This window comes from Pleurodeles waltl, chromosome 1_1 (genome assembly GCF_031143425.1).
Source record: "Pleurodeles waltl isolate 20211129_DDA chromosome 1_1, aPleWal1.hap1.20221129, whole genome shotgun sequence".
NCBI classification, from domain to species: Eukaryota; Metazoa; Chordata; class Amphibia; order Caudata; family Salamandridae; genus Pleurodeles; species Pleurodeles waltl.
The window spans coordinates 203,676,133-203,689,451 of NC_090436.1; the positions used below are offsets into that span (position 1 = coordinate 203,676,133).

General features: G+C 44.0%; 1 protein-coding gene across 2 annotated transcripts in view; it reads left to right on the forward strand.

Moving 5' to 3' along the window:
* RAI14 (retinoic acid induced 14) overlaps positions 1 to 13,319 on the forward strand; it is a 362,553-nt gene that overhangs the window by 255,228 nt on the left and 94,006 nt on the right. For both annotated transcript variants that reach the window (XM_069220646.1, XM_069220638.1), the window contains exon 7: positions 3,509 to 3,579. In XM_069220646.1, the coding sequence (XP_069076747.1) occupies positions 3,509 to 3,579 (71 nt within the window). The remainder of the gene's footprint in view (positions 1 to 3,508; positions 3,580 to 13,319) is intronic.

Here is a 13,319-nt window from a genome sequence, read left to right on the forward strand (position 1 = left end):
CACTTTATTGCACAGGCAGGTTGGAGATTTTAGTGGTTACAGATGGACCTGAGGCCTGTAGAGAGTCAGCTATGTCTCCAAAGGACTGGTGGAACTGCACACATTCCTGACATAGGCAACTAATGTAGGTTAGGGGAAATGATGTGGCAGTCCATAGACCCTTCCTGTGGAAGCTGTTGTTAAGCTTTTGAGTTCTGTGGAGCCCCATTGAATTGCTACTAGAAGCTGGGAACCCTCCCGCCAATACAGTTTCTACCATCTGAATTTCAAAACAATACACAAAAATATAGAAACATGTATACACCAAAAAATATACCAAATATTATTTAAAAAAATGCAAGGATCCAAATTTTAATAGGAACATTGGGGCTTTGCAAACTGCAGTTGTATTTATAAAAAGTGAAGCTGTATGCTAGACTTTGGTATATCATTGTATCTGTTTTCCTCCTAATTAATACTTTATTTGCCTTGGCTCATGCCAGTGCTTCTGTTTCAGGCCACTAATCTCCAATACTGGATTCCATTTGCTGCACTTGAGTTCCTCCCTCTAATAGAGAAGGAAACCAACGTAATGTTTAGTGTCCAATTTCAGATTCCTTCACATTTTAAATATTTCCGATTTTGCTTTTTTCTGTGGTATATGTAGTTTCTTTAATACTCTGCTAATATTATTTAATTTCCCAAACAGCTGTGGACCCCCACGGGTCCAATGTCCCCAGGTTAGGAACTGCTGTCATAGGGTTTTGGCTGAGTTCCATGTGGTTCCTTGAATGCGCCTGTTCTCTCTCCCTCCCTTGTATTGCACTTCTCCCCTGCTTTGGGTAGTCTTACCCTTGCACCTTCTCCCTGCCCAGTGCAATCCCCACCAAGCTTCCTGATCCACACTTTGCAATTCTCTTATCCTCTGTTCTGCTTCAGAAACAGAATGGCTTTAGACAACATCGAACAATTTCAGATTTACATAGAGTAGTTTTGGGATCAGGATCTGCTTCAATATGAGAAGGAGACACCCAGATAAACTAGTTATTTATCTTCAAACTACTTAACTAATTTCCTGAACTGCTGGTTACTGCCCATGATATATCAATTATAAACATATATGTTGGCGGAGAGTTTCTTGCAGTTGATATACCATACTTTCGTCTGACAGGTTGTGCATTAAAAATAAGCGTAGTGACAAGTTTACATTTTTATTCTTATTATAAATCCATGGTGTAACACTTTCCAGAGTGGGGTGCTGTCATGTTAAATCACTGAAGTCCTAGGGATTGTGAAGAATCAAAGTCTCACACAAAGAACAAGTGTAGCAAAGGTATTCAGCAAGAGAGGTATGAGGGCGTAGTATAGAGCCAGTTGTGCATTTGAAAGCACAAATATATTACTAAAAAACCCTATACTAGTGTATTGTCATTTACCGACAGCACAGTTTCCATTGAAATGCCCACTAAATTTACACACATATACAGTTTTACTGATAAAACTATATAGTGCACAAACAATAATTTGTAGAAATTTAGTAAAGTAGCTTTAGTTGTTTTGATCGTAATAACATTTTTCTTTCCATCACACTTTAGAATTAAAAAACGGTTTTTCGTTTCTGCTTTCCTAACTGCTGATATATTCTGAAATATTTGTTCAGGTAATTTAAATTTACTTGTTAGAAAAAAAATTACATTCTACCATCTTTTCATTCAGAGTCCATGTACCCCATCACGATTGTCAAATATTCACTTTACAAACCCTTGTTACTCTCAGAGAAAGTAAGCACCAATGCCCATGTTAAAAGAATAAATAACTAATTATCAGAAGACATAGGGTGACGTTTGACCCCTGTCTTCGAAGCACAACAAATGTGACAAGTTAAAAGCAACATTTAAAGACTTTTTTATTGCTCATACATCTTCTGAATCCCAGCATGGCGATTTTTGGAACACTGCAGCATCCCTACTTCCAGCATCTATGTTATTAATGGCAACTAGAGGTCAGATTCCTTCCAATTTAGCGACCACTCATCAATGAATTCAGTCTAAGACTGTTATAGACTTAAAAGTGGGGCTATGATGAAGATGGCTGCCTCATTTCTCTGTAGTAAGAAGCTACTACCATAATGTACTGTTGATGATGTGTGCCAGATACACAGTGGTTGACACTTCGTTTGTAAACCTATGTACTGTATGCATTGATAGGTGCTTCCTTAACAGATTAATGATAATGCACTTCTATATAAATTGAAGCAGTCACTGACATTGCTCATATGTTACTGTGAGTGATCGTTAAGTCCTGGAATAAGGCTTGGTAGCATGAGAGCAGGGTATTTATGTTTGGACTTTCCCGTGATCACAAATATATAGTCTCTGGACGTTGGGGGCAGGTAAAGGTAAAATGGTTGAGTAGATAACAGTTCAATAATACCCTTGAAGTTCCAGTTCCCGTTCGCCAAGCAGAGATGAGTAAAAGGGTCAGATTCCATTCTAAACTGAAGTATCCATTCTATATTTTAGAGGCCAATTCTGATCCGACCCAGCCTTGTATTGTCCTGCTTCCCACACTTGACAACAACTCAAAGCAAGGGCCTCTGGCATCACTTTTGCACTCACCGGTCTCCATGTTCAGGGACTTACACTTGGAGGACCCTCATATTGATGCAAACCTTCATCTGAATTTGTTTTCTGTACTCCTCGTCGCAGCTACACAAGCAACCTTGCTTTTTCTGGGGAGAACAGGAGGGTTTTTCAGGAGCCAACAGAGAATAAGAAACACATCTCAGCATGTACTGTCTGGGAATATTGATGCTTGCTACATGCTGTCCGGGATGGTGGATTGGAAACCTACTGCATGATGACGCCCCACCTCTTTCTCCTTCGAGTCTATTTAAGAGTAAGTCTCACAGCTTCAAGGATATAAGGGCTAATGCTAGTGAACGTACACATACACGTGTCCTCACTAGTGTACTTGTTTAGCCAGCCCTCTACAGAAACTCAGGATAGCTCTGTCTTTCCAGATGCCTGGGCTTTGCAGGGAGGGTTAGACAGGTTTATAACCCACTGCTTTTGTAAAGGCTTATACAATAAAGGGCTGGATTGACAAACCTTTTCAAGGTTGCTTTTAATTTCCAGTCCGGTCCAGAAAGCAACCCATTTTCTCTCCTCTCCAGCCCTTAAAGTGGTAAACCGAGGATCAGTATAACATTTTCTTTTTTTTTTTTATAACTATGCTCTAAAATGTTGTGTATCGAATCAAATGTATATGATGGACCTGACTGCACTTTGCTTTGTTCTGAAACCAAGTAAAGTGGATTTACTTTCTTAAATTTGGATGTGCTTATCAACAAATTCACAAACTCCAACCACAAACGGCCCAAAAGTGATGTGACTTGCCACTGTGGTCCACTCTGTATTACATAAAACAGGCTGGCATTTGTGATGCAGTGAAATCAGTCTCCCTACTCCTTCCTCCCTTTGCTTTATGCTTTTAAATATAGTTCTTTATGTTCTTACTTGTATTTCAGCTGCAGTCGGTTGCCTTCCTGTAGTCCAGCTCCTTTGTGAACACAAATGTCCTCTCAATGTCAAAGATACGGTAAGTACCTTTTATCAGCAAAGTACACTAATCGTATAGTGCATGGTCTTTAGTACACCAACCTTGACCAGCTATAATTTTAGATTTAAATCTCGGGAGCCATAAATCTAAATGTACTTGCCTGCTATTTGAACTGCCTGATTAATTATAAATTGTACATAAAATGTCGTGGAAAGTTGGCCATTTATTTGAATGTTAATGTCTGCCGCTTTTACCCCAGGAAAAGGAAAAAGTGATGGGTGGAATGCTTGAAATAATCTCAGCCACTTTTAATCACCAGGGACCACATTCCAGTCTATCGATTATTTACCCACCATGCCACCTCAGACACAAACCAGTTCTACACAAATCAACCTTGGTCCTGTTCCAATAGGAATAGTCCATCCGGAACTGCCAGACCAGCTGCCCTCTGAAACAGAACACAAGAAACTCACACCAGTTTTAGGCTATTTTCTGTTTCCCTCAGTGCAATGCCCTAAGTGCAGTGAGCACGCTTATGAGTTGTTCCTGTATTCACTGTACCACTGTGGAACCAAGCTGCACCTTACATAAGAGACCCAATTAGGCTGAATCCTGCCTGGGATTGCTTGTACTACTAAGGCAAAGTAAATTAATGTACCTGCTGCAAGGATATGTATGAAACTGTATGGTGACATTTTTTGGGACTGTCTCTTATTGTGTCCTAAAATGAGTGGCAGGTCTGTTAAAACTCTGTGATTTATCTATGCACTACAAATGTTGGATTATGTGCTGTAACTGTACAGCTGCTATTCCTATGATTTGCAACATTAATGCCTTTGAAATGAGATTCTCAAGAGCGCGGTGCGATTGAATGTCCACACAAAAGTATGACTGTGGCCAAGTCACCTGGAGAATAATGAACCCTTAATATCATTAGAAGTCATGCATACTCTAAGGAAGGCTGGACAGATCACTGCTAAACGATACAATATTACTGCCTCATCCCATTCCTTACTCTAAGAAGGAGTCTGCACTGCCTGCTCTTTGAAAAGGAGGCTGATTCCCCTTCTTTCAAAGCTCTCGAGAGCACATATCCAACCTTTTAAGGTCGAGCATGCAAGTGCTCTGACATGTTGTACTATATCTGTGGCCTTTTAACCACACCCACCGCACGCCCATCACTATCACTCGTTAACGGGTTTGCCTTTCAAAAATCCTTTTTTATCATTGGTAAATGTTTTACGTTTGTCCCTCCTTGGGGCAGATTTGTTGCCGCCTTGGCCATCGGCCCTGTTACATGGATAATTGCACTTTTGCCAGTACGTTTGACAGCTAGTGAACTTCTTTTCCCCTTTGTGTCTCTCCTTCGCGCTCATGTTGGCCGTAGCGCATTGAATCAGCTTGCTTATGTCAACTGTTTTGCTTTTCATTTTCAATTTATGTGGCAAGAAAAGTCCAGTTAGGAACTTACAATGCTAATAGCTCTAACTCGAGCAGACGCGAGACCCATTGCATGGCAAATGCCTTTCTTTTTTAATTCCAAGTTTCTTAAGGGTGTCTGGGCCTTGAGCACGTCCTCTTTTTAATTAATGACTGTCATCTGTTGTGCTCTCCCTGCCCTCCTTGGGAATCCTTCCCTATCGGCACAACTAATCTTGGCACTTGATCTTCAAGAGTGGCCAGCTGTATAGGGCTGCCATCATGTGAGATCCCTGGAGTGTGATGGAAGTCGTGCAGATAGCTTGTTCTCTAGGTACTGTAAGTAAGCTCTTTTCCATTATTTTTATATGCTCTGCATATCTATAGTGATGCACCTTGTGGGCCGAGTGTGTCCTTGTGTGGATGGGATCACTCTACATATTTTTTTTCTTTAACTACATCTGGGCATTACCCAGTTACTATGTATCTCTTTGTGACGTCCTTCCAGGCTACCACATAGCTTCAGTTTGGTCAGTAATGTCTCTCTGTGAGGGTACAATGGGCAAGAACAAGCGAAAGCATCACAATACCTCTCCTTCACATCGCAGGAATGAGAGGATGGATAGATGCAGGAAGGGGCATTGTTCCGATGATGTTCACCAATGTCTTTTGTACCTCTCTCAGGACTAGTTGCAAGCCCTGGTGATGTCAGGTTCTGAGGATGTAGACTTGCTGAAAACCCCTCAACTCCAGTGCTTAATTTGTGGGGAAAAAATGACAGGGCCCATGTTATTTAATGTGAGATCAACACAGCTTGCACACCCTGCTAATATTGCTTAATGCAGAGTATATTGAAGCTCGAAACGATCTGCTGATGTGCTATTCTGAAAAATAGACAGGCAGTATACCATTTATCACCTTGTGATAACTGTCATAAATAAGTGCCCATATTGACAAATAAGTGCCAGTGCTGAGCACCTGCAAATACTTGCACAAATTAAGCACTCTTGCCTCTGAATACCAACATTTGAGCAGGGTGGATCAACTAGATCCTTGCAGTAATTCGCTCAGGTTTTTTGTAGGTTTTCAAGATATATGCTCCCTTTTTGCCTTTCAGGAAGTTGATCTGTTTGCTGATCAGAGCATTGCACTGTTGACTCACTTTTTCAGCTGATTGTGGGAGCTGGACTACATTGTGATGATGCTGTGCACAGCCTGAGGCCCTTTCTCCCATTTCTTTCATTTCACAGTTCTTGTGGAGTGTGCACAGGAAGGGGGCACTTAAGAAAGTCTTGGCTAACGAGACTCTGCTTTTCCCTTTTTAATCTGATGGTGGTTACCCTAGAATGGGCTTTCTTGTTGGAGCTTTGCCCACTATGCCATCCTGCTCGGACGCCTGTCCACAACTGGTCTGAAACTCTTTGTGTAAGTTTTGAGCAGGTAGGTCTGTAACACCTCCGGTTTCCCTTGTTGCCTGTCCTGCAACATGATCCCCATTTGGTGCTACATTTCCTTCCGATATCATTGATGTGGGATTAGTTGTCCCTAAGCTGTAATGCATTGGCCAGCTATTTAGGCTTGGCAGGAGTCTTACTGTGACTTGTCTTCCATTGAGACTCCAGCTGCTTTACTGCTGCAGAGTTTTGCTATGCTGAAGCCCAGGGTTAATATGTTGGGCCTCCCTGTGAGCGCTCTTTAATTTCCAAAGTCCTCTAGATTCCTCCCTATGATACTTAGGAGGAGATCTCCCCCTTAAGATCATGTACTGCACAACAGCTTTCTAAGTTGCCGTCTTAAATTGTGGGCCTTCGTGAGGATTGTCTCCCTTTCTTTGTTTTAAGAATACTAAGCATTTGAAGCTTGCTCCATCAATATAAGTTGGCGGTTGTAGAATTACAGACCCGTTTACAGAGAGAAATGACAAACTCGTAAGTGACTCCGCCAGGCTGGTGTTGAGACCCAGGCAATTAGCAAACGTAAAATGGATGCTTCACTGTGGCTACCAATCCGAACTCTGTGCCCTTCTTGGAGTTAGTGGGCCTCGGTTTGGCAGCCATGAATGGGCGTGTGTGACTGGTCATAAGCCTGCTACATACCAGTGCCACGTTTATTAACTGTAGAAGGTGGTAGTTGTTGACTGAGTCTTTGGGGGCCAAGACGTAGCCAGTTTATTCAGGACGTCAACGTTTGGTCTGTCAGCACTTCTGACCGATCAAAAGCAATCTTTTTTGCAATCCGTCGAAGCAGGGGGGAACGTTGGCAGGGAAATATAAAGAGTGTTCTGAATGCAAATGCATGATCACCTACAGAAGGGAGAGCCCCTGTCGGCGCCAGACCGCAGGATTTGGACAAGGAGCTGGAATATTTTTATGCGGTGGAAGTGCAAAGACTAGAGCTATTTTCGAAATTTAAGAGAAAAGCTGACTCATGCACATTGAATATCGTCTGTGGTGAGGCAGAGTACACAAAAGGAACATGGAACACACCCTGGAAGATCACAAAGTGAAAATCGTGTGTGTACTAAAATAGACATTTTAGCTCATTCCCCCGTCTGTGTAGAGAAGTTCTTCATAGCAATGTTCATTTAAAAACGATCTAAGAATTAAGTTTTGGAACAGAACTACATCCCCGTATTCATTGTCTCTCCTACATTGGGTAATAACAACATTTGTTATTTACAGAGTTTAGGGAAAGCAAAACTGTGGTATGAAGCGCCATCACTGTTATCAATAGTATCATTAAAGTTATTGTATGCAGTATCTATTTGCAATACATGCCGATGCTATCAAATGCAAGTGGTATATTAATAACAGTGAATGAACTATAAAATAGACTCATTGAACATAATTTTAGAGTCACTTTCGCAAATCAAAAGGTATCCCACAAGCAATAAATGATTCAACAAACGTAGTCCCCTACCTCATTGCCGGCCTTAGGGCAGTGCGATCCAACAATTTTCAGGCAGTAATAAAAATATCAAAATAACTCTGGTAATGAATCTACCTGCTGGAGAGATCGGAGTTTTGTCAAGCAGTTTTGACTCATTGTAAAGTAGTTAGAGGGTTAATGGGCCTGCTGCAAAGCATGTGTAGCTTGCAGATCCCATAATTTTATTTTAAGTAGATAGCTCAATAGGTTACTGCTTTTGTCACAAAGATCATTTTTAGGGTCAAGCATGCTAGCGTATATCTCTCGCTTGTGAGACTGTTGTGTACAGTAAAGGGCTAGGGCCAGCCTGTCGCTCACCATTTGTTGGCTTGCAGTGGCACTCTTTGTTACAGCCTCGTAATTCGTCCACTTCAGGCCTGGCATCATTTCCGTTCTTGTCTGCGGTGCAGGGACCAAGCACTGATTGATTCAACTTAATCAGTGCCAGTGGCGTAACACAACTGGAGGAGGCCCCCCTGCAAAGAACATGGAATGGCCCCCCCGGACTCACTCAGGCGAGGTTCTGTACTGAGGTGCCCCTCTGGAGCTCAGGGCCTCCCCGCTCCACGGGGGCTACCGGGTCCTTGTTATGCCACTGATCAGTGCCCGTGCGCTGCTTCTGATGTGATTGAGATACTATTTTGTTCTTTTTAACTTCTAGTGCCCTGCAGACAGAAAGAAGGCTTGTGACTGGCAAAAACTTGCCTAGCAAGACAAACACATTTGCTAAGTTTTCTTTTTTATAAATAGCTTTCTTTTATTTTGCCATGTCGTCTTTTCTCACGTTCCACTCAAGTTTTATTTAGTTTTTGCTCGTAGGCACTCTTCTCAAAAAATTATCTTGTTCGAACTATTGCAATGTTACGTTGTTTCTTAATGATGTGTAATTTATGAAATACTCTAACACATAATTGTGCAGTACACCCCAATCCACCCCACTACAATGTACCCCAATCCATCCCACTTTACCCTACACCATTCCACCCCACTCCAGTCCAACCCACTCACCCCAATCCAGTCCAACCCACTCACCCCAATCCAGTCCAACCACCCCACTCCAATCCTCCCAAACCACTCCAATCGAATCTGCCCCACTCCAGTTCGCCCCACTCTAATCCAAACCAATCTGCCCCACTCCCAGCTAAAACAATATGCTCTACTCTGATCTGCCCCACTCCAATCAAAAACAATCTGCCCCACTGCAGTCTGCCCCAATCCAAAACTGTTTGCCCTACTGCAAACTGCTGCACTCCAATCCAAACAATCTGCCCCACTCCAATCTACCTCACTCCAATCTGCCCCACTTTAATCCAAAACAATCTGCCCCACTCCAGTCCACAAGCCTCTCATCTGCCCCACTCCAGTCTAAAACAATCCACCCCACCCTACCCCAATCCAATCCATTCCATCCGAATTCACCTGACTCCAATCTACTCCTCTCCCATCCAATCCACCCCACCCCACTCCAAACCAATCCACCCCACTCCAGTCTACCCTAATAAAATCCGCCTAACTCCAATCTGCCCCACTCCAATCCAAAGCAATCTGTCACACACCAATCTGCCCCATCCCAATCCAGAACAATCTGCCCCATTCCAATCCAAAATAATCTGCCCCACTCCAATCCAAAACAATCTGTGCCGCTTCAATCTTCCTCACTCCAATCCAAAACAACCTGCCCAACTCCAATCCAGTGCAATCTGCCCCACTCCAATCTGCCTCTTTAATTCAAAACAACATGCCCACTTCCACCTGCAATACTCAGTCCTGCCCCACTCCAATCCTAAACAACTCACTCCAGTCCAAAACAATCTGCCCCTCTCCGATCCTCCTCATCTCACCACAGTCCACTCCACCCCACTCAAACCCAGTTCACCCCACTCCAATCCACCCCACTACAATCCAGTCCACCCCACTCCAATCCAATTAACCACAATCCAGCCCAGTCCATTCCACCCCAATCCAATTCAATCCACCTCAACCCAATCCAATCCACCCCACTACAGTCCAATCCACCCTAATCCCCTCCAGTCCAAACCAGCCCCATCCACCCCACCCTAGTCCATTCCACCCCACCCTAGTCCAATCCACCCTACTCCAGTCTGATCCACCCCACTCCAGTCCATCCCACCCCAATCCAGTCCATCCCACCGCACTCCCACCCTACTCCAGTCCTATCCACCCACCCACACCACACCAGTCCATCCCACTCCATCCCACTCCAGTACAATTCAAATTAATCCACCCTATTCCAGTCCAGTCCACCCCACTTCAAACCATCTTGATCTACAGCACTTCAGTCCAGTCTACACCTCTCAATCCACCCTATACCAATCCAATCCACCTCACATCAATCCAATCCACCCCACTCCAGTCTATTCTGCCCTATTCCAGTCTAGTCAACCACAATCCTCCCCACTCCAAACCACCCGCCCCACTTCAATTTACCCCCACCCAATCCATTGCATCCCAATCCAGTCCGCCCCACTACAATTCAATCCACCCCACTCCTACCCTATCGAATCCAGCCCAATCCAATTCCTCACACTCCATCCACCCCACCATAATCCACCCCAATGCATCCAATCCACCCTACTCAATCCAACCCCCCTCACTCCAATACGCTCCACCCCAATCAGATTCACCCCAATCTGATCCACCCCACGCCAGTCCACACCACTTCAATTCACCCCATGCTAATTGTATCCACATCACCTCAATGCAATCCACCCCAGTCCAATCCACCCCAGCCCAATCCAATCTACTCCACCCCAGTCCAATCCACTCTACCCCATGCCATTTGAATCCAATCCACCCCACTCGTCTCTAATCCAGCCCACCCCATCCCAGTTCAGTCCACTGCACTCCAATCCAATCCAGCCAGGGTATCCCCACTCCAGTCCACCCCACTCCAATCACGTCCACTCCAGTCCACCCCACTCCACTCCAATCCATCTCACTCCAGTCCAATCCACTGCACCCCATTCCAATCTACCCCACTCACTCTAATACATCATGCTCAACTCCAAGCCATCCACTCTATAGCAATCCAAACCACCCACTCCAATCCATCCATCCATTCCACCCCACTCTATCCCACCCCACCCACTCCAATCCAATCCATCCAACTCCAGCCCAATCCACCCCAGCCCATTCCAATCTACTCCACTCACTCTAATACATCACACTCAACTCCAAGCCATCCACTCCATCCCAGTCCAAACCACCCACTACAATCCATGCAGACTGCCCCACTCCAATCTATCCATCCATTCCACCCCACCCATTCCAATCCATCCAGCCCACCCTACTCAATCCACCCACCCCACTCAATCCACCCACCCGACACCAGTCCAGTCCATCCCAGTCCACTCCACCCCACTCCAATCCAGTGAATCCAATCCACCCCACTCCAGTCCAATTTAATCCACCCTACTCAAATCCACCCCAATCCCATCCACCTCACCCCATTTCAATCCACCCCTCTCCAGTCCAATCCACCCCACATCAATCCACCCCTCTCAACCCAATACAATCTAACCCACTCTAATTCAACCACCCTACTACCTCAATCCACTGAAGCCGACTCTCCTATTCCGCCCCACTCCACCCTACTCCACTCTGACACTGTCTGCCACTGAACCACTGAGCTCTGCTCCCCTCTTCTCAACTCTGTGACACTCTACTCCTCCTACTCCACTTTACTTGGCATTCCAAGAAATCCCATACAACACTCTACTCCCGCACTCCACTCTGACACTCCACACCACTAACTTTTAGCCATGCTGAACAGCAGCCACGCTGGTGTACAACATGACAAAACACATTGCCAAAGCCAATAGCTCTGGTATAGATGAGACCTATTAGCTTTGCCAGTGTGTGTGTGTGTTGCTTGAAGTTCATAATATACAATCCTTCTAATATAGCATAGTGATCTACGAACTGGCATCGGAGAGCTGCATACAAACTGAAATGCATAGGTTTAGAACCTAATTTTTTTTCACCAGTCTTTAGTTTCTATAAAGGGTTTGTTATGGTAGAAAAAAAATTGTTAGTAATGTCAACCCCAACCACTGTGTTACGTTTTAAATCCCGAGTTTGTGCTTCCCCAGACCAAGCACTCATTTACTGCCTCCCATTATGAATAACTCCTACATCTTATAGCCCTCATTGTCCTATGTTACATTTAATATTCACTGGTTTACACACTTGTATGATTCATTTTCTCTGTACAATGTGTTTGTGACAAGGTTCTCTGACACCATACATTTGTATGAGTAGCACTATAAAAGAAATATGTTTGCAACAGCAGGGTACTATGGAGAGATGAGATGCACCCTTGGTGGGGTTGTGCTGAGAGAATCAGTGGAGAAGGAGATTACTGGGGTGTGCCAACAAAGTTTGTCATACCGGGTGCCACAAATGCTAAAGCTCGCCCTGCCTTAACTGAACTGTATTGCTATCAGAGAAGTGGACTACAAATATGTTGCAATCTATAGTTTTGTCCTATAGAGCCTATCAAAGTTACAAACTGGAATGCAAGGCAAGGCAAGGATCATGTTTTGAGCTATCTCCATAATGCTCTCTCCAATCAGATCAACTGTACTGTGGACTTCCAAGATCACTCCTTAATTCTTTAATAAAGTTTACTGCTGGCAATCAGTTAAGTAAGGATATAACGCTTAGTGATCCATAAGGCATTGCTATACTGAAATTTATGGGTCACTCTAAAACAACTTTTTTCTTCATCCTAGCACACTGAATGCAATCTTGTAATTTGCCCTGTGTGTCTAGAGATGAGCCGTCAACAATGAAAGACATGCTACTAATGCTTTTGCTGTCTACTTTCGATATCAAATACACAACACCTATTGAAATCTATGCAGCTCAACCATAGTGGCCTGCAGTGCACTAGTCTGCTTTCATGATCAACCAGGTATGGCTACCTCCTGACCTGCCCACAGCTAGAGTCCCTGGAAGGCAGTGTGCCTGTGACTGCCCTCATAAAACCAACCATCAAAGAACTTATGCTGTTTCTGTACATGCTTTGAAGTTGAAAACTCTGCACAGCCATCACTTCCCACGTGCCATCCACTGCATGTGAAGTATCACCTTCTTACCCGAATCTCATATACACCAACCTGTACTATAGAAAGTGCTCGCTTATAGACCTCACTGTGTGCTTAAGGGATGGAAGGTAGGATTGTTTAATAGACATGCAAATGTCAATACTACATGTAAGTGGCTTGGCTCCCTTTCAGTCCTACAATCAGTGGCAGAATGTGAGCCAATTATAGATAGATCATTATGTAGATACAAAGCAGATACCTAACCGCATAACCACAGAGAATTCACCAGAGGAACGCAAGATATTACAGGAAATCATGCAATTTCTCACGTAGCATCCCATAAGGGGGTGCAGTAGATGTTAC